General features: G+C 38.8%; 1 protein-coding gene across 17 annotated transcripts in view; it reads left to right on the top strand.

Annotated features, from left to right (window-relative positions):
• ptprsa (protein tyrosine phosphatase receptor type Sa) overlaps window positions 1-16,424 on the top strand; it is a 168,860-nt gene extending 152,436 nt beyond the window's left edge. For all 17 annotated transcript variants that reach the window (XM_068652274.1, XM_068652276.1, XM_068652278.1 and 14 more), the window contains 8 exons: window positions 959-1,113; window positions 2,894-3,179; window positions 6,148-6,326; window positions 6,418-6,544; window positions 6,642-6,767; window positions 9,238-9,392; window positions 11,829-11,964; window positions 13,253-16,424. In XM_068652274.1, coding sequence (XP_068508375.1) covers window positions 959-1,113; window positions 2,894-3,179; window positions 6,148-6,326; window positions 6,418-6,544; window positions 6,642-6,767; window positions 9,238-9,392; window positions 11,829-11,964; window positions 13,253-13,321 — 1,233 coding nt within the window. In that variant the 3' untranslated portion in view covers window positions 13,322-16,424. The remainder of the gene's footprint in view (window positions 1-958; window positions 1,114-2,893; window positions 3,180-6,147; window positions 6,327-6,417; window positions 6,545-6,641; window positions 6,768-9,237; window positions 9,393-11,828; window positions 11,965-13,252) is intronic.
• Window positions 16,425-20,152: the final 3,728 nt, after the last annotated feature.

Below are 20,152 nucleotides of genomic sequence, written 5' to 3'. Positions count from 1 at the left end.
GAATGCCGGTAATATTACAACACAATCTCTCACGAGTATTTAACTGTAACTGTCAGATTTTTCCTAAAATGCACATGAAAAGGCGAAAAAGCACAAGGCGAGATCAAATTTAAGTTTAATTAAAGTAGACATCACAAGCGCTACTTGCAGTGTCACACACACATTACCATGCAGAGTGACCTTGCTTTAATTGGATCTGTGCAAAGACGTATTGCAGAGAATATGAGCTCATTTCATCCCTTAGCTTGGTGAATAAAAACAGATTTTGCAGGATTCCTGTGTTTAGGCAGTAGAGGACGGTGGCAGATGTACAAACGGTGAATCATCAAAGCGGTGGCCGTGGTCGAGATCCATATGTATGTCTCTCCTGCAGAGATGCAAAAATGTCTCCTCATAAGTAGCAGCCGACGGCTTGTCACGTTTTTGCTGGAAGCCTCAGCAACAAAATGAGGGAGTGACCAAAGAAAAACCCATAAAAATATGATCTAGGCACGTTTGCTTTTAATTACCACACTCATTTATTCATTTATTCAGCAAGGGGGAAAAGTCTGTCAGGAAAGCAGAAACGCCGCATTGAAATGCAAGCAGTATCTCCACAAGAGAAGAGAAGGGAGGACAGAACGATGAAGGGATTTCTTTTCTCTCATACTTTGCAAAGAATCTTTCTGTGAATCCTTGTTTTTTTTCTTGTGTTGTTAAAAAACAGCTCTATCTTACGAAAATCTATGAAACACACACTCATTTTCTAGTAACTGTGAGAAAAAAATGAATGTGGAAATGTTGTTAACAAACAAGGTCATTGTCTGTTAAAAAAGCTAAATCAATTAATCCATATCTCTAAGCATTAAGTCAGGTTTGTGAAAGTGCTACACACAATTCTGAAATGCATTAATAGGCTCAGTTGAGGAATAAAAGGTATTCTGGTCGATTTAACACGATTTTCTTTGTTTCTATTTAGAATGGATCCAGTGAGAAACGTGAGGTTCGCCAGTTCCAGTTCACAGCGTGGCCTGACCACGGCGTGCCAGAGTACCCGACACCCTTCTTGGCCTTCCTCCGTAGGGTCAAGACCTGTAACCCGCCTGATGCCGGACCCATCATCGCCCACTGCAGGTCAGCAACAGTAATTTATATCGTAATTCAATGGATTGGGGTGTTTGTAGCTTTTTTTTTTTTTCATAATTTGAAACCAAATGTCTGAATAACCTTTTGACAAAATACCTCAAAGATCAAGAATTGTATTATATTTTTTGTCTTGCAAAAATGAAGCCGTGCAGGCTGTCTCTTTTGTTAGCTAGATCAACTGGGTGGATCTCGTGTCCGACTTACTCGCCGAAAGCATTTTAATTCACGGAGGAAGATCTTTACTCATACACATCGCATGGAAACATTTATTTCACACTTGGTGGGTGGGCAAATACCTCAGAGACCCAACTGTTTATATTTAAATGTAATAAAATGGCACCTTAAAAAATGACAATATTGTGATAGACTGCTAGCATTAAAGAGCAATAACAAAATCCAAATACAAATACTATAATAATAACACCATAACACTGCAATCCAAAGACAAATATTCAAACATATTTGTTTGTTTTGGGGATGGAAAAATACCTAAATATGAGCATCCTGCACTTGTGTTTTATTTGATTTAATTCATTCCAGCAGTTAAAAACTACAACCAACATATAGTGAAATGTTGCCATTATTAGATACTGCATATTAAACATTTACCAATGAATAAAATGCCACATTTCCTCCTGCTATACACATTAAATAATACAGCAGATAGAAAACTGTTCTCACTCTTTCTTAGCAGTTGCAGATCCTTTCTCTCTCCAGCGATCACATCATCTTCCCCTTCAAAGCACCGCTTTTATTCTGCTCCCATTCTCCCCATGTCTGTCTCTTGTTTCCCCACGCCGTCAAAAAGAGTCACCCTAATCCGATCCCATTTTTCATGTTTCTTCCTCTTTTTTTTGCCCTGTAGCCTTTAACAAATTATAGTTTTCAAAAAGGCTTATTCAAAGCCGTCCTTTTTGTCAAGATGAGAAGACCCCAATCGGTCCAAAGCGTTACACTATAAAACTGAAATGACAGCTTGTGTACGGTCTACGTGATTGTTTTTAATACAATTCTAGTGCATTGCGTCACTATCAGTTAAGCCTGCGAGTCACTATTAGGTACCCCTGTACTCTATTATCTATGATCAAATCCAGTACAGTAGCTAATTACACCTCAATGAAGAAAAATATAACAGCAACTGACAATTATGATTTATCAATCTGTATTCTTTTTCACTGTAGTTCGTACTGTATCCTAGTGTCTGCCGATTCGAATATCTTCCTATACCGTAAATCAGAGGTGTCAAACTCATTTTTTCCGCGGGCCGCATTGTAGTCATAGCTTCTTTCGGAGGGCCATTATGACTGTCAACCCAAATAAATGTATGAGCACCTCATATTATATACAGTAAAAGCTACAAAACAAACTGACAAATAACTCGTTTTCAAATCAGACAAGTAAAAACTGGTCAAATAATATAAAAATATATATATATTATTAAAAGTGAAGACAATTTGCAATTCTAGTAATGGCACACGAATTTGATGCACAATTTGTCTTCGCGGCCACATAAAATGATGTGGTGGGCCGTATCTGGCTCCCGGGCCTTGAGTTTGACACCTGTGCCGTAAATGGAGCAGCTATCTATGTTATTTATCATATACTATTATTTATTGCTAATATTATTATTATTATTATTTATTTTACTACCATAATATTAGTTACTATTTTCATTATTTATTAAAAGTACCTTCATAGTGACATACATATATACATACTTGTGACAAAATAAATAATCTTGTGTATTTTATTTTTCTCCTCTCTTTAGCGCTGGCGTTGGTCGAACGGGTTGTTTCATTGTCATCGATGCTATGCTCGAAAGAATCAAGCACGAGAAGACAGTGGACATTTATGGCCACGTGACACTGATGCGCTCCCAGCGTAACTACATGGTGCAGACGGAGGACCAGTACAGTTTCATTCATGATGCACTGCTAGAGGCGGTGGCCTGTGGCAACACCGAGGTGGCCGCCCGCAGCCTCTATTCCTACATCCAGAAGCTGGCCCAGGTTGAGAGCGGCGAGCACGTCACTGGCATGGAGCTTGAGTTCAAGGTACGAGAAAGTGACCATTGATGGAAATTTATACTTGAAGGGAGTGCGCGAGCAAGCAAGTTTAACCTGCAATTTTTTTTATATAGGACAGAGCTCCCTTGTTAAAACAAGAAAGGATGCATGAGAATAATTGATGCCCAGTTAATTACAGTATATCAAATTATTTTGACAGTTTAAATAAAGCATGATAAAATACACAAGTATTTCACCATCAGCACGACAGGAAGATGCTGTGTCAGTAAAGAAGTACATTTCTCAGAAACAGAATTTAGTCAGACACATGAGGCTGCTAAAATGTGTAATGCTGGAAGTTTATGATCCTTTTTAATTGCAGCGTGCTTCTGTTTAAAGGGGATTTATTGAGCCTTGTTGACTTATCTTTGTTATAGATTTTACACTATATGATGCCAGATGGACCAAAGCTATAGATAGAACAGTACAAAAGGCATTGTTATCATGCTTCTAGACACAAGCAAGTTGGCCAGGCTACATGGAATTCCTCCTCGTTCCCAGCTGTACAAAAATGTAATAGCTTGTAGAACTTTCTGATCTATATTAAGCAAATGAAGGGAGTGGTGGCAACGCTGTGGCTCAGATGGCAGTGGATAAAACAATAAGTAGATCGGGTGGCTCTTTTCACATTGTGTTTGCAAATGTGTCTCTGTAAATGTGTGCCACACTCAGTAGCGTGTTCTGCAAGCATTTGCGTTTTTAAATCAAATCAAACCAATCTTTATTTGCCAAGTTTGAGCATGCCAAACAAGGAATTTGACTCCGGTACATCTCGGCCTCTGTACAACATTTAGGTAGCTAACAACATTCAGGACAACATGTGCAAAAATTAACAATTATTCTCAAACATCCCCTGATCTTAAACTCCCACTGTAACTATACAAGCTAACTAAATACTACAGCTTACATGACGTTTACAAAAGAACAATACACACTTTGAATTCAATTTTGATTGCTGGAAGTTCTATGATGATGTTTTATTTAATCAATCTGTTTGGTAGAAAAAGAATCTAATGAATAACTACTGATGTTGAATTACATACATATTACACGTTAATTTGAGTGTAATGCTCAAGTTAGCCATCTTCCCATTCACCATGTATCAGCATGGCACCCCGCCAAGAAACAATAACTGTGCTGGTGTGTTTCCACTTAGTGAGGCACAGCAGTGACGGAATCACCGTCAGATGATACAGATGATAATGCTGAGCTGGCGTCAAGAGTTGAATAGGGGAATAATCATGTTCACTCCAAAGCCTGTATTAAGTAAGAGAGGTGGAAGTGAAGGAGGCTGCGGGGTAGTACATTATTGAGTGCGATGATGAACAGGAAGACAACTGCATTTGGCCTACTGTTGTGGAGGAGATTCAAATGATGATGAAATGAATTATTGCTCTTACTGCCTGCAAGATTTAGACTGGTAGTGGACTATTCAAAAGGAAGTGACTTGAAGGTTTTTCTTAAACAAACACATTAATTTATAACTGGCGCAATAATTCCTGTGTGTATTTCTGTTTTAACAATTATTATTAAAAAATGTGTCCAGTTTCTGATATGATACCGCCACCACACTAATTCTTGTTGGGTACAGTGCCATGCCTAATGTTTAACCCAGTCTGCTGTGCTAAAAATGGAAAGGAATTGGCACGTTGGCTTAGCGATAGCATTGATGCTTCTCGGCTCTGTTGCCTTGGCCAGCTTTGGATCTGAGTCACGTACCCACTGTAGTATTTGGTGATATAGCTGAAGGGCCTCTGTAGCGCTGCCAGGCCGCCTCAAACCCATCCGGGTCCCCTTGTGGAGCTCTGATCAAAGGCAAGGCCGAAGCAAGAGGGATAAAGGGATGGTGGGAAGAGGAAGGCCTGAATGAAATCCAAGTGAATAGGTGCTCATGTTAAAGAGGAATCGGGGAAGAAATGCTACAATCTAATGATTGACCCAGTTCAGATAGAAATGCCAGGAGAACCTTCAAGCACACACACATAGATTGTTTGATAACATTATGTGGACTAGTTGATCACATCAAGTGTTTTGAAGCTCATTCCATTTATCTTACTTAAGTTTTTTTATACAAACATTAGATGAACATGGATGAACCCAATTCTCTGCCATTCAATGGATAATTACTGAAACATTAATGTCTTTAGTTTAAATATCCGTCTGCAAGGCATTTTTTTGCATACATTGCAACATATCAAAGGCGAGAGTGACCCACTTTCCAGAGAGTTTGCGGTTTCCTTCATTCTTTAGCTACAAGTTTGTTTATGTGTGTTTGTGTTTGGCATAGATTCCCACAATTGATATCGACCCCCCCGGACTCCATGATTTACAAAAGAGGATAAACATATTGAATTACTTTCTGCGGAATGCATACTTACTAAGCAGTGACCCTTTGAAACTGTAGCTTTGTTGTGTTTTAACAATCGAATTGGTGATCAGATGCACGGGTGGCATACAAATGTCTACATCAGGGGTGTCAAACTCATTTTTTCCGCGGGCCGCATTGTAGTCATAGCTTCTTTCGGAGAGCCATTATGACTGTCAACCCAAATAAATGTATGAGCACCTCATATTATGTACAGTAAAAGCTACAAAACAAACCGACAAAAAATCAGACGAGTAAAAACTGGTCAAATATTAAAAAAAAGAAGACTTTATTAAAGGTGAAGACAATTTGCAATTTTAGTAATGACACACAGGAATTGGATGCACAATTTGTCTTCGCGGGCCACATAAAATGATGTGGTGGGCCTAATCTGGCCTTGAGTTTGACACGTGTGGTCTACTTCATCTTTATCTGTCCACCAATGTTCACTGTCCTCTACTCTTCTTTCCTCTTACATCCTTTTGAAAGTTTTCATTTTTCGCCCTGTTGTTTTTTTTTCACCTGCTTCCTTATCTTCTCTTGTCCGCTGTTCGTTTATCAACGCATTCCTCCATGTTTTTGTTTTGCCAGCGTTTGGCCAACTCCAAAGCCCACACGTCACGCTTCATCAGTGCCAACTTACCGTGCAACAAGTTCAAGAATCGCCTGGTCAATATCATGCCCTATGAGACCACGCGTGTCTGCCTGCAGCCAATCAGAGGCCTGGAAGGATCTGACTACATTAATTCCAGTTTTATTGATGGATACAGGTAGGAGGATGTGGTTGTGTGCATTGTAAGGATAAGGTGTGGTCTTATGTTGTAGTTTTGATTTTCTTTTTTTTTTTAAATAATTTTAAAGGCAACAGAAGGCCTACATAGCCACACAGGGCCCTCTTGCAGAAACTACAGAGGACTTCTGGAGAATGCTTTGGGAGAACAACTCCACCATTGTAGTCATGTTGACCAAACTAAGAGAGATGGGAAGGGTATGACACAAAATCCTACACTCTAACCGGCCGTATCATTGGTATGATCAAGACATTGAATTAAGGCACCGTTAAACATCTTCATGTGTTTATACAGGAAAAGTGTCACCAGTATTGGCCAGCAGAGCGCTCTGCTAGGTATCAATACTTTGTCGTGGACCCCATGGCTGAGTACAACATGCCTCAGTACATCCTACGAGAGTTCAAGGTCACAGATGCCAGGGTAAGATGATCAGAACTGCAAATCAAGCTCAGTGTCACCAGATTTTATCATTTGCAACATTTTTTAGGAACCTTGAGTGGTTCTTATAGGTCAAAGGGCCTGTTGATGAGAATACATTTGTTGGGTTTATTCTCTGACCAATTATCTGCGATAATTTAAAATGAGAGCAATACTGCAGCATCGACATAAAACTGCTTCTGCTCTGCAATGATTTTCCAAATTGTGTGGGAGGTAGTTAGTTAAATGTCTTGCTGATGGTAGCAGAACATGTTGCATATCATACACCCCGCACACACATGCCATATTGGAGTATGGACGTAATCATGCACAGATATGTTGTGGTAATTGTATATGAATGCAGCGTTAGCTGTTCTGCCAACGACATTCAAACATCCAATTATTTTTATTTATATCCATGAACTCTGGTGTACATCGAAACAATGAGAGTGTTACAAAAAATAATCTAAATATAGAATTTAAAGAAAACCAGGGTTAACTAAAGAATAGACTCACATTTAAAAGCACCATATTGTTCTCCCCATTCTGTTCTCCATCACAATTGTCAGGGTTTTTTTTTTTCTTAAAAACAAACATAAACCTACTTGACAGAGGCTATTTAAATATTTTTATTAAACACAGTAGTATCGACTATGTACTAGAAATTTTTAACACCTCATTAAAAAAAATGGTTCAGCATTGTCTTTTAGTTTCATAGGGTCTAGAATTGTCTGAATTATTATGAGGCAGCAGACAGCAAACTAACACAGGTTCACTTCATCAGTGCGACAGACAAACCACCATGAGGGGGCTTGAAACTGATAGTGCAAGTATTTTTTTTCAAGAGGATCGGTCTATGGCAATTATAGAGAAGAGCTTCAATTGTAGATGCATATGTGAGAAGTGTGTGTAGATTCAGTGATCGTGGGAATAAACTCAGATTAACCCCATATAGTGTTTTCTATGTGCTTACTGTATACATTTGTATACATATTTTTTAAATGAGAGTAAGCTTGCACAATTTGTTTTGCAAAGTAAAATAACATTGCTTGCATGCCTCAACACTCACATCTCGCGAGCCAGTCACGTATTTAATCACACAATTTGACACGCAGCGTGGGCCCTCAGGTTGTGTGTTAAATTTTCCTTCCTCACCCCCCCACTCTACCGACTGAGCATGTGGCCCATTGTGCCGTTGTCTTCGCCGCTCTCGTTTTATTTTTAATCCTCCGACTGAGGCGTAATGTTTTGCAGATGAAAGACAAAGGGCGAAAAGAAAGGAAACATGCTATCCGTACCAAAAGCGGAATACAAACATGACATGAACAAAAACAGTTGGTGTACGCAGATTGCTGTGATACAATCACTATATTAAACATGTAAGAGTGCATAGTGGCGCAAACACTGTTAGAAAAAAAAACAACTGCGAAGAATAAAAAGAAGTGAATGTTTTGAGAGTTTATTAGATTATTATCCGTTCAATTCTTCTAAATCAGTCACGTCATCTGCATACTCACATTAATGTATCTCAGTGAATGATCATTTTTATAGAAAACGTGAAAATCCTTTTATTTTATGCTAACCCTACAAAACATACGGTACAGCTCAGATTTAAATAATGATTGTAAACCACTCAAGATACTAGTTACAGCATTGTGGTTTAATGAAGCAGGGACATCCGTATAATATTAATATTGTAGTCTTTGGATATCTTACAAAATTAATGCTTCCTTAAAGGGTTCTGTCTTAAAAGCCTTCTGTCCTTCTCACAATAAGGTACAGTTAGTTTTGAAAGCAATACATTAAACTTGTGTGCGGTTTTATCAATATTGATGAATTTACTTAGATTGACTATTTATCTAGTGAGCATACTGTCAATTTTAATTTTCTATTTTCATCATCCAATCACACATCTTGCTAAACTAGTCTGCCAGTCTTGCTTTTTAAACCTCCACCCCTTCCCCCAACTCTCATTCATCAAATTGCGCTATCGATCGCCCGCACAGGATTATACTATTCTGTACACTGTTTGGGACAAGACGTATGTCATCCCAATGAACTATTGATAAGCCTCAAGTGGGAGCCATGTCACACTACACACCAACAAAACCAGCAGGAGTTGGACAATTGGGCAGATAAGGATACATTTCATTAGACAGCACTTTCAACATATGCAAATGCTCACTGATGTTTTGTTTTCACAAAATATTTTGACCATTAGTGGTTAAGGTACTGCCATGTGAGAATTTCCCTCTCATGTGATACTGTTTATTTTTTCTTCCCACCATGAATCGCATTAATATCCAACTCAGGATATGTTCTCTAGCATGTTTTCGCAAATACTCACTGAAATTTCAATGCCAAACTTCCCAAAATGTTTGCGATGGCCAAGGTCGAAGGTCAATTATTATCTGACTACATGTGTATATTCCACACTCTTTCTCATGAACTCACTCCTTCCATGTTTTGACAGGACGGCCAATCCAGGACTGTAAGGCAGTTCCAGTTTACCGACTGGCCAGAGCAAGGGGTTCCAAAATCTGGCGAGGGCTTCATTGATTTTATTGGCCAGGTGCATAAAACCAAGGAGCAGTTTGGACAGGATGGACCAATTTCTGTCCACTGCAGGTGGGAGCACTCTTACCTTAGTTGTGAAATCTAAAGTACAATGAACCTTGGATGGACACCTCATGAAACAATGAAATCTATTTTAAGCTGTAAATAATGTTTTTATTGGTGAGAAGCATTTCATGACAAACTGAAATACAAAGATTTTTTTTTTTTTTTTTTTTTTTTTACCAACACTGTTACTAAAGTTCCTTCTGCCTCCTCCTGTAGTGTGCTCCTCACAGTATCACCAAGTATGATACTCACTTCTCTTTTTGCTATGGTAATGCTGTGGAACTCCACAGGCCCATTTCTTTCATAATTGATAAGGCTGAGATGCAGTTTGGCATTTACAAAGAGGAGGAGCATGAAACGAAACAGCCATTCTTTTTCTTTTTATGATCCATGATGGAGTCTAATACCTGGGGTGTAGAGTCCAAGGTAACCTACATCATTAACTTGGCATGCTACACATGCCAGAAACGGATATTTGCTTGTGGTCATGCGTCAGAGCTCAGATTATTCATATTTAGCGATGGGCCTTGAGAAGGATCCATCTTTTAGTTTTTGTAACTACAAAATGGGCAACCTTCTTTTTTATGGAAAACAAATGGTGTATTGCATATTATTTTATCTACTGTGTGTTTCGGAGATCCTCCACTCAGTGGTGGGGCTAGAATTTTATCCTAGCGTGGGTGCGGGGTCAAGGCTCTCAGACGGTCTACAAACCCCTAAAAAACATTTTACAAAACGCTGATAAATATTTATTATAGCTATTTTCTCTGTGAAGCATGGGAAAAAAATTCCCAGAAAAATCTGAATTATCTGGCCTAGAACCTGGGGGGGGGGGGGGGGTCCAAGGATATTTTACAGGAGGTGTGGTGCCCCTGCAGCACCCCACTTAGCGTCGCCAGTGCCCCACTTAAATTCTTGTGAGTCGATGATCAAACACATTAACAATATGACTCATTTTCTGACTGTCACATAAATGTTTTACTTTTCTAAAAGAGGCATTGTAGCTTGTTTTTTCTGCATTTGTGTCACACGGGTGCGATAACATCATCAAACATAACGTCACCTTTCCCTATATCGGGAAGCTGATGTCACCAGCCATCAAATGGCCTGTTGAGACTTTGTCAGTGGAGGTTTAATAAAAATAATTCCAAGGAAAATTCATAACCATTTTAATAGGCTCACAGTATTCTTCATTTTCAAAATAAAATATTGTGAGAGACATCTTCTTTTAATGTTATTTGTAAAATCATTCAAAAAATACATGTTTAGTGTGAATTGTTTTAGTGTGTTAATTTTCACCCACTTGATTCTTTTTGAATTTTTTTTTGCTGTATTTGCATCCAACCTGTCTTTATATATTGAATTCAAGACTTCATGTCATTCAACGTTTGATACCAAGATTGGTTTCTTGGCAGCCACCTTGCTTTGTCAACTCTTGGTTGAAGGCTTTGTCCTTTTCCCTTACTCTGCACCTTCCTCAGCTGTCATCCCAATTTCTTGTTTCTAATCCTCTGCTCTACTCCTTCATTTTATTTCGTTCCATTCATTCTCCCACCCCTTCTTCATTCCCGTTCCCACCAAGCTCTCCACTTCTCCGCCGACTCCACTCTTTTTTTCAGCCACTATCTAATAGACCTTTGTGCTTTTTGTCATTAATTGCATGATTACGTTCTGTGAATGAGAGACTCCAAATCCTCTCAGTGGGCTACGGCTGGTCCGCCCTTTCATATTTGGAGAGGGGATGCTACTGGTGAGAGAGGAGCACTGGGAAGAGGAGTTTGAGTTCATGTGACAAAGCTGTGATCGACTCCCGGGAAGCGGCTTTGGGTGGCCTAAGTGATTCGCCAGGAATGAAAGTCGGGGGAGGATGTTCGTGGGTGGCTGGAGAGATAGGTCAGCTCAGAAATACTATGTCTGATATCATAAAGGCTTTTTTTTTTTCTTTAAATAATTCCAAAACACTCGAAGTGACTTTTGTTCTCTGACACAGACATACCCACGAGCACTTCAGCCGTCAGTTTCGTTGATCGGTCAACAAAATAGCTTTAACATTTGGAGTAAGCCCAAATAAAATTGTTGTCATATCAATTATTGTTCCATTGCTGGAGTGGAAGTCATTTCACAGCAAAGCAGCTTAGAAAGGAAGCTTTGAAGTATTTCCGGATTCTACTTAAGACGCAAGACTGTATTTATGGACAGCAGTTGCAGCCAGAAGGATGTCAAGATGTTTTGTTATTTATCAGACCATTAGATTGGTTGCATTTTTGTCATCGTCACTGTGACCTTGAGCGGTTCCAGTTGATTGTCCTTTTTGTGTGCCAAGAAATTAACTTGCACTTCTAATAAATATGATTGTATTTTATTTACAAGAGGTCCTAACTTTGGCATCCAAACGTTCTGGCTTGTTATTTCTATGCTTCACATTGGTGCTCTGTTTTATAGTGCTGGTGTGGGCAGGACTGGTGTCTTCATCACCCTCAGCATCGTCCTGGAGCGAATGCGTTACGAAGGCGTTGTTGACATCTTCCAGACGGTGAAGATGCTTCGGACACAGAGGCCAGCAATGGTCCAAACTGAGGTCAGATGTCTGTCACATACACACAGTCAAAGAAATCCTTTCATTATCAGCTTTTGAAAAAATAAATAGATTATTATTTAACAGTTGAGCTTTGGAACCTAAACAAAAATAGTCAGAAATAAATTGAACATAATATGATTTGAAACAAAAAGAAATTTTTGCAAATCCAAACATGCGTAAAGATGATATGAATGCCTGCCTTAATCTGTAATTACGTCGCCCACTCGTAATTCAATAACCAGTCGCATCTATTAATATATACAATATTAACATCTCATCAATGGTGTCACAGTGGTTTATTGTATTCGATAATTCATTTCAATTCAATTATTTGCTATTCTTCTGGCAAGTCTCTCATTACTTTTAATTAAGATGACATCTTGAGATTCACTGTACCCCGGAGCCTTCACTGTCTTGTAATACTTGGATTTCTTTTTTTTTTATCACCATGGCAACTCACTATGACCTATTTTAGTAATGTTTGATGTTGGCGAACCATCCATTACACCGCTCCTGTCTTGATAATATCATAGTTACCGTAATTTTTTGTTTGTTTGTTTAAAGTTACATACATTGTACATACTTTTATCTTATCCAGCTACAATGTCATTTTTGCGTCTGTTTCCTTCATCTTACAGTTACTTGGTTATTGTATATTCAACAGATGCTTGGAATTAAACCAATTATTAATGAATAGAATTATAATATGCAATATAAAGGGTTATGCCCTCTGCGGGGAATCTAATTAAGCAACGTGGACATGCCGGCACCTCATATTCAGCCCTCTCAACCAGTGGGGGACAAAACCACGTATTCCAGAGGCAGTTTGACGGCATCTCATTAAACAGGAAGTGCAGTTGGTTTCAAGCAGTCCTTGATGCCTCGCTGCCCTGACACCGGGTACCTATCTTTAGACAGCACTTACTGGCTTCAAACGCCGCCTGCGTTGCGGCAGGTTAACAGAGCGCCGGCCCACCTGGGACCTGCTGACCACCTGCCTCTGAACAGAATGTGCATGAATGTCCTCAACTTTGTTTGAGGGCAGCTAAATTTAATTAAAGTTGAGTGGAACTAGCTATTAAATGACCTCTAGAAAGTTTATCCTTTTAAAAACATTCGCTATGCGCTGCATGAAATGTCTTCCCTGACATAATCTGCATTAAAAACGGCTGTTTTTTTTTTTTTTAATGACATGGTGATCAAAGCTTTTGCTCACAGTACTGTAGCGATTATATTCCTGATATCTTTTTTTTTTTTTCCTCCCTCTGTGTATGCTCTTCTTCTACAGGATGAGTACCAGTTCTGCTATCACGCCGCTCTGGAGTACTTAGGAAGCTTTGATCACTATGCAACGTAAAAGCCATTTCTTTCCCCCATGAGTCCTGTCACCCCCTCAACAGTCTCCTGAGCCATAGAAACTTGAATTTTGAAACAGTGGTGTCACAACAAGAACACCACTCTTCAGTCAGACGCATTCAACCAAGATTTTTTGTCACCACTCCAACCAGAATAATTCCAAGCTAGGTAGCTCAGACTCCGCAGTGAAGAAAAAAAGGAGCCGAACCCAGAAGCATTGGCAAGTGTCCGACTTCTTACCTTACCTCAAGTGTTTCCATACAGACATTGTAAAGGTTCGCTGAAATGTCACACAACAGATGAAGTACAAGGAAAATATCAATGAGATGGCTATAGCCAAGATGTAGTGACAGTCTCTTGTGATTTTTTTTTTATATCCCTGGATGTAAAGAAAGTTCCAAGTACTTTTTTTCTCACCCTTTTCAACTATATTTTTTGAGTACTATTCAGAGGAATGACCAAATTGTGGTTGCGGAATGGGTGCGTCTTTCTCCCAAACGCTGGGAAATCGTAGGCAAGAAGACAGCGTATGTGGTCAGCAAAGAAACAGACACGCTAATGATGAGGAATGCTCGTTTGAAGAAAGTGTGACAGTCCATCACACATCACATGATCAGAAGGGATCAGAAGGAAAGTTGTCAGGACGAAAGCAACATCACATCCAATGAGAATTTCTGCGAGTCACTGGAGAACTGTGGGAAGCTGTGCCTGTAAAAAGAAGCAGTGGCTTGGTCGTCTGTGACCCACTTTTTATTTCTTTTAAACCAGCTTTAGGGTTGCAAACATTAGAAGATACATGTGGTGAGAAGCTTTTCAACAAAAGGAGAAACCTGACAAAGATAGCTCACAGCCTTTCTTTATGTGCATTGACAAATGCTCATCATCAATACATCAATCTTTTTTTGGGGTTTAGTTTTTGTTTCAAACCAAACATGCTGCTTATCTCATGCACGACTGACTATTAAAATAGGTTTCATTTCAAAAGACAAAAGGAAAAAAACAATTGGGTCTATTTGTATTACAAAACCAGGTGTTTGAAGATCCCTTGTCCACTCATTTGTTGGAAGCTATTTTCTTTGAGCCCTTATTACTCTGTGGGTGACGCAAGCAGAGCTACGAGGAACGTCATCGGTACAAGTTACTTGCACATCCCTAAGAAAATGAACTTGAACAAAGTCCCCGCCAAAAAACTGCAGGCTGGATTTGACGCACTAATTTAAATGTGACTCCTGAAAATCAGCTCAGCTGGCTTTTTTTTTTTTTTTGAGTTATCAATGCTTTGGTATGTGCTTGTTTGGATTCCATGAAAGGGTTTCCGAAAGACGCGCACAGAACAACCAGAGCGATGGACAGAACCGTGTGTAATCCTTTTTATATTTCCAAAAAAGCCTTATTGTTATTGTAACATTATGAAAACATCAGTGTTGTATTACGATGATTTATTTTGCATTACATAGCTAACTTTTTCTTTTCTTTTTTAACAAAGATGTTGTATCGCATTTTCTATATAAAAATAGCAAAAGAGAAGTGCTTATTTGTTCATATTATGTTAAAAGACATTATATTTTTTCACTGTAGAAATCGTCAGTATAACGTGTCTGTGTGTATGTGTGCATATATGTACATACATACTGCACACTCACACATTCATATATTTAAATGCAGACTATAAGAATATATCCATCTTAGAACGATCCAATCATGTTTTTGTTGTCTTGCCCTACCAGCCCAGAGCTTAGAAATATGATGGCTTCCTTTTTTATTTTAGCAATTATTTTTTTTTTTTTTAACCTAAGAACATTGTGTGTCTTGCAAAGGCAACAAACCTTTCTTTGCCCTTTTTAGATTCTCTTTCCGGTCCCAATGTGCATATGCATTGCAGATTAATTTTAAATAGAACAACACATTATCATTTATTTTGTAGACATTAGTATTTGCTATCACTTTATTACTTTTTTTGCAGCTGAGGAGAATTCTGTCCACACAATATCTAACAAAGTGAAAACTATATTATATTTTTATTGTGATCTGATTCCACCAAATTTGACATACTGTACTTCGGATGATCACGTACAAGGCATGACCCTTGTTTAAAAAAAAAAAAAAAAAGATTTATGTACTTTGTAATTTTCTTTTTTTTTTTTACTTAATTTCCAACAATGTGGTAATTATTTTTTGTTAAATATATACACAACGATCTACATACATGTAAATAAACAAATATATAGATTATATGTATTTGTAAATCATTTGACCCTCAAGATCTTAATTCATTGGAACAGTGCAATGAGTGGATTATCATCGCCAGATTACTTAATCTTGGTTTCATTTTCCCACCCAAAAAAAAAAAACAACCTTAACAGGTACCATTTGTTTCTTTTACCATTTTTCTTTTCCCTTTGCAGTCAAAACTGGAAATACCCGATCACACACACCGCAATCAGGCCATAAAAAAAGGCAACAAAATAAATCATCCCTTGAATTTTCCCTGGGAATCTCAGTTAATTTTCAGTTGCCAGGTGCAAACAAATAAACCTCATATAGTTTGGTTTGCCATGTGACAGATTTTTTTGGACATTCTACATGCGGCATTGTTGCTTTTTTTTTTAATGGGATGCAGAACAAACAGGAATGAAGTGAAACAAATGAAGGCAAACCCAAGACAACCAAAAGCCTGCTGCAAAGTTACATTCCCGGTACGACATTAAAACAGCTGGAACTTTGACATATTTGATCAAGAACAAAAATCCTTCTTGTGGAACTGATGGGAGCGCCTATGTCGAAACTGTAACTGTGGAGGTCTTTGGAAGCTTGTGCAATAGAACGTTTCTGACTCTCTGTCAACACCTGCCACAATCATTGGAAAATGTCACGGAATAACTGAGGTGAGACGAACAGAAAATCAAGACACTAACAAAAGAATCAAGCATTTTCCACAACATACCGAGAAAACGATCAAGAAGTTCGAACTAGTTTTCATTTGTATGAGGGCCAAGTGCTGTCACTTTCAAACTGTTACATCTAACTGAAACATGATTGGTTTTAAGCCACTGTGTATGTAGATATGTTGACTTTGTATTAAAGAAATGTTGTCTGAAAAACAATTTGCCTGGGATTTTATACTATCATGTGATAATTGGATTTACCCAGACTTGCCAAAACCTTCTAGAACATGTCAACTTTTGAAAAGGACCAAATGAAAAACAGTAATTGTCACAATCACAAAGTATTGAAAAGAACCACGCACCTCTTCAAAAGTATTGGAACAGTGATGCTAATTCTTTAATTTTTGCTCAAGACATGCGAGTTTGACCTGAAACCATGAGAAAAAAGATGAACATTTCATCATGTAGCAAGATATTAACAAAAATAGAAAAGAGGCTTCAGACAAGAAGGATTTACACTGGTCAAGCAAAGAAAAAACAGGACTTGAACACCACCGTGTATGCATTTTTACCTAGTAAACCCTCAGAAAAAACTGAAAAGAGGCTGTGGTTGTCAGGATCGGATGGAAATGGAGCAGGACGACCAAGTGCAGCTTGGACCAGGGTTTATTGAAGAACGCAAACGAACAGACTCGGCAACTGACATGACTTAACAAAACCTAACAAGGTGACTGACCAAAAAGACGTGAAACAAAAAGACAGGGTGACATTACCAATGACAGGAACAGGAACCAAAAAGACATCATGACATGAACACACAACAACGATCCGACAGGGGAGTGACACGCAGACAGGACTTAAATACGAGACAGGTAATGAGAGGCAAGTGAGAATGATCACACTGATCATGGGCACACAGGAGGGGAGGGGCGAGCACACAGACAAAACTATGACAGTATGGACATGATCGGGGACAAGTCGTGACAGTGGTGAGAACCTAGAAAACATCAAGGGACTTGATACAGTTATTGCATTTGTCCCTCAAAACAGGGTAGCAGGGCTTTTACCTCAGCAGTTAGAGTACTGTAGTTGACTCTCAACCCTGGGGGCAGTGGTCGTATGGGTTTAAGCCCCGGGCAGAACTGCGCCAAATCACTGCCATCAAGCAACTAAATATTAAATCTTATTCACTTTGTTCTATTTAACCAAATCTGCTGCAATACAAAAACGTGTGTGTTTTTCCAAAACATGTTATGCAACTTCATTTATCCAACTTGTATTGTAACCCCTCAAACTTTCATCCTCTTAAGTTGTTGGTTTTAATTTTTTGGCTTTTTGATCATGAGTTCTCTTGCTTAAAAACACAAATATCCGATGAAATTTCTTTACTATGATGCCTCAAGAGCAAACAGCACCGATTTGGTGCATCAGTCATTATAACTCTGCAGCTTCTATTGGAAAAATCTGCAGCAGGACCATACAGGACAACCAATGAAGCAAACAGATGGTGCAATTTTTATGTTATTAGATTGCCTGATTAGCTGCCTCCTATATTTACCGACCAGCCTCTTGACAAACATGCTGGCGTTTCCTTAAGCTCTTTTTCTAGCTGGATAAATGCTATGCACAACAGCTGATAAGGGTGTACCTTCACCTCCTCATATTTGCTCTGTCATCCATCCTCCAGCGGGAGAAAGAGAGCGAGAGGCTCTTCTCATATCTGTTTACTTAGACGTTGTATGGTCACAAAGGGGAAAGAAATTGATAGCAAATCCCTCTTGCTTTTTTTGTGTGGAAATTGTAAAAACTTATACCATCTTCAGCAACATTCCACTACATCACAAGAGAGATGCTATTCAAGGAAGGTTTTATATACACAGTGTCACCCTGTCTCGAGGCCGATGATGCTAATTGTCTACTCACTATGGTACGTTTCTCTCCATTATTTTTTCAATCGTGGCGAGCCTGCAGGCCGAGCGTTAGGGTTGACGAGGTAGTGAATTAGGGCGCCGATTATGCAGTGTTTCAGACAGTAGCTCTTTAGTGCCCAGCTAAGCAAGCAATCAAAGAATCGATGTGACAGTGGGCCCAAAAGCCACAGAAATGTGTAATAAATGGCAAAGCGATAAATTGGATTATCCACAGCCCCGTGGCCAAGTTCTTTTTGTCGCGAATGACGAATCAATCTCATCAAGTCACGTTTAAAAAAAAAGAAGAAGCAGGAAAAAGGTAGGCCATGGAGGTTATCTGTCACGCAGGGGCCTTGTTAAGGTTGCTTCTTTTTTTTCAGAGCTCGTTTCCGTATGGTATTCAAGTCGCTGAAATATTCATGACGCACCATTAGGCCTTTATGAGCACATTTTATAATAAGGCATGTACCGACATTTCAGCTCCAGACAGAACAGTAAAAGTGTCACACGGGCATCATGCCTCATGCCTACTGATTCACTAAGAAACCATCACAAGCTGGAATGAGCAACTGAGGAGCACTGATGCACAAACTAATGTCGATACAGCAGTAGGTGATCATATTGCATGTGTCGGCATGAAGAAATTGCATCCACTCTGTCCACCTGTCACTACACAAGGAGTCATGACAACATATTCCTCATTAAAATGTGAGCAAAAAGGACACTTGAAAAATGTGTCCAGTTTCTGCACTGTAGTCAAAATGCCCTCCACAAGCAAGAGTCAAGTTAGTACTCAGGAAAGACTTTGCTGCCATCTGCAGGATTCATGGGATCATGAACGTCATCACATTTATTACTAATGATGTGCAATTTCTATTCAATTTAACACAGATGATGTATTGAATTGTATTATCTTCTCCAGAGGCGCTTGTTAATGTTAATTACACTGTTCTGAGGCATGCTTAGTAACGCTTCAACTTCCACTCCAATGCACATCAGTCATTATGCCCAATAAAAGCATGTTTGACTGCAGTTTTGCTAATTGTTGTCAAAAAAAGAACTTTAAACATTGTCTTTAATGATTAGATCCCCACATGGCCTGGGGATAGTCTTTGTGAAACATCTGCCAGCAGTAAACGGTGGTCGTTCTAAAAGTGTACAACGCCATGGTTCCTGTGTTTATGTCCTCTTGCTGTTATTTCCTATCATCTGTCTTATGTTCCCCTTACAGCCTCTCTGTGTCCAACGAAAGTGTTGTCACTTGACAGATTGCTGTCATTAAAATAAAAAAGGGAAGAGGTTTTTCTTTGCTCCTTTTCCCTCTTGTGGGCCATCAAATAGACCTTTGGCTCTTTGTCCTCTGGCTGCATAGTTTCAACTCTGTTTACATCAGATTCCTGGTTGTCACACATAATTCACTTGAGGGTTTGTCTCAAAGTTATATGAATACTGCACGCGACAGTACAAGAGCTGTAAACATTTTTTCCAAAATGTTAATAAGTTTACTGCTTGGATGTGTTAAATGCAGAGGAGATATATTTTTTAATAGAACATAAGTGAGCATTAATCACAGTAAAGATTAGTCTTCGTATCTTTACTGTCTTTCTCTTTTGGTGTCCATATGAAAATAATGAACATTCATAGAACATATAAAGCTTGTTTGAAACTGTCCTGTATTGATGGGCAAATAAGGGTTCAAATTTGCTTCATGAACCAATTGTATTGTTTTACTCCACTAGATGGCAGTGTTGGTTTAAATTAAGGGCTTTAAGAAATGGTAAGTCTATGTACTTTCAGCCCAATGTTAAACAGCGAGTACCATCTTGCGGACTCAAAAAATACAACTGTGGTCCATGAACAAAATTTGAAGCTTCCTATCACTACTTTCCTGCCCTGCAGTCTCATGAAGAAAAAAAAAACAGTTAAAAGTTGCTCTTAAACAGATTAGTCTTTAAATGTAGGCTTATGTCTTGACAAAATGGTTTCTCACAGCTCATTAGCACTTTGGTCTCAAATGTCAGCTAATGTACTTTGCAA

Source organism: Syngnathus scovelli, chromosome 10 (genome assembly GCF_024217435.2).
Source record: "Syngnathus scovelli strain Florida chromosome 10, RoL_Ssco_1.2, whole genome shotgun sequence".
Taxonomy (NCBI): Eukaryota; Metazoa; Chordata; class Actinopteri; order Syngnathiformes; family Syngnathidae; genus Syngnathus; species Syngnathus scovelli.
This window is presented reverse-complemented; position numbering and strand designations above follow the sequence as displayed.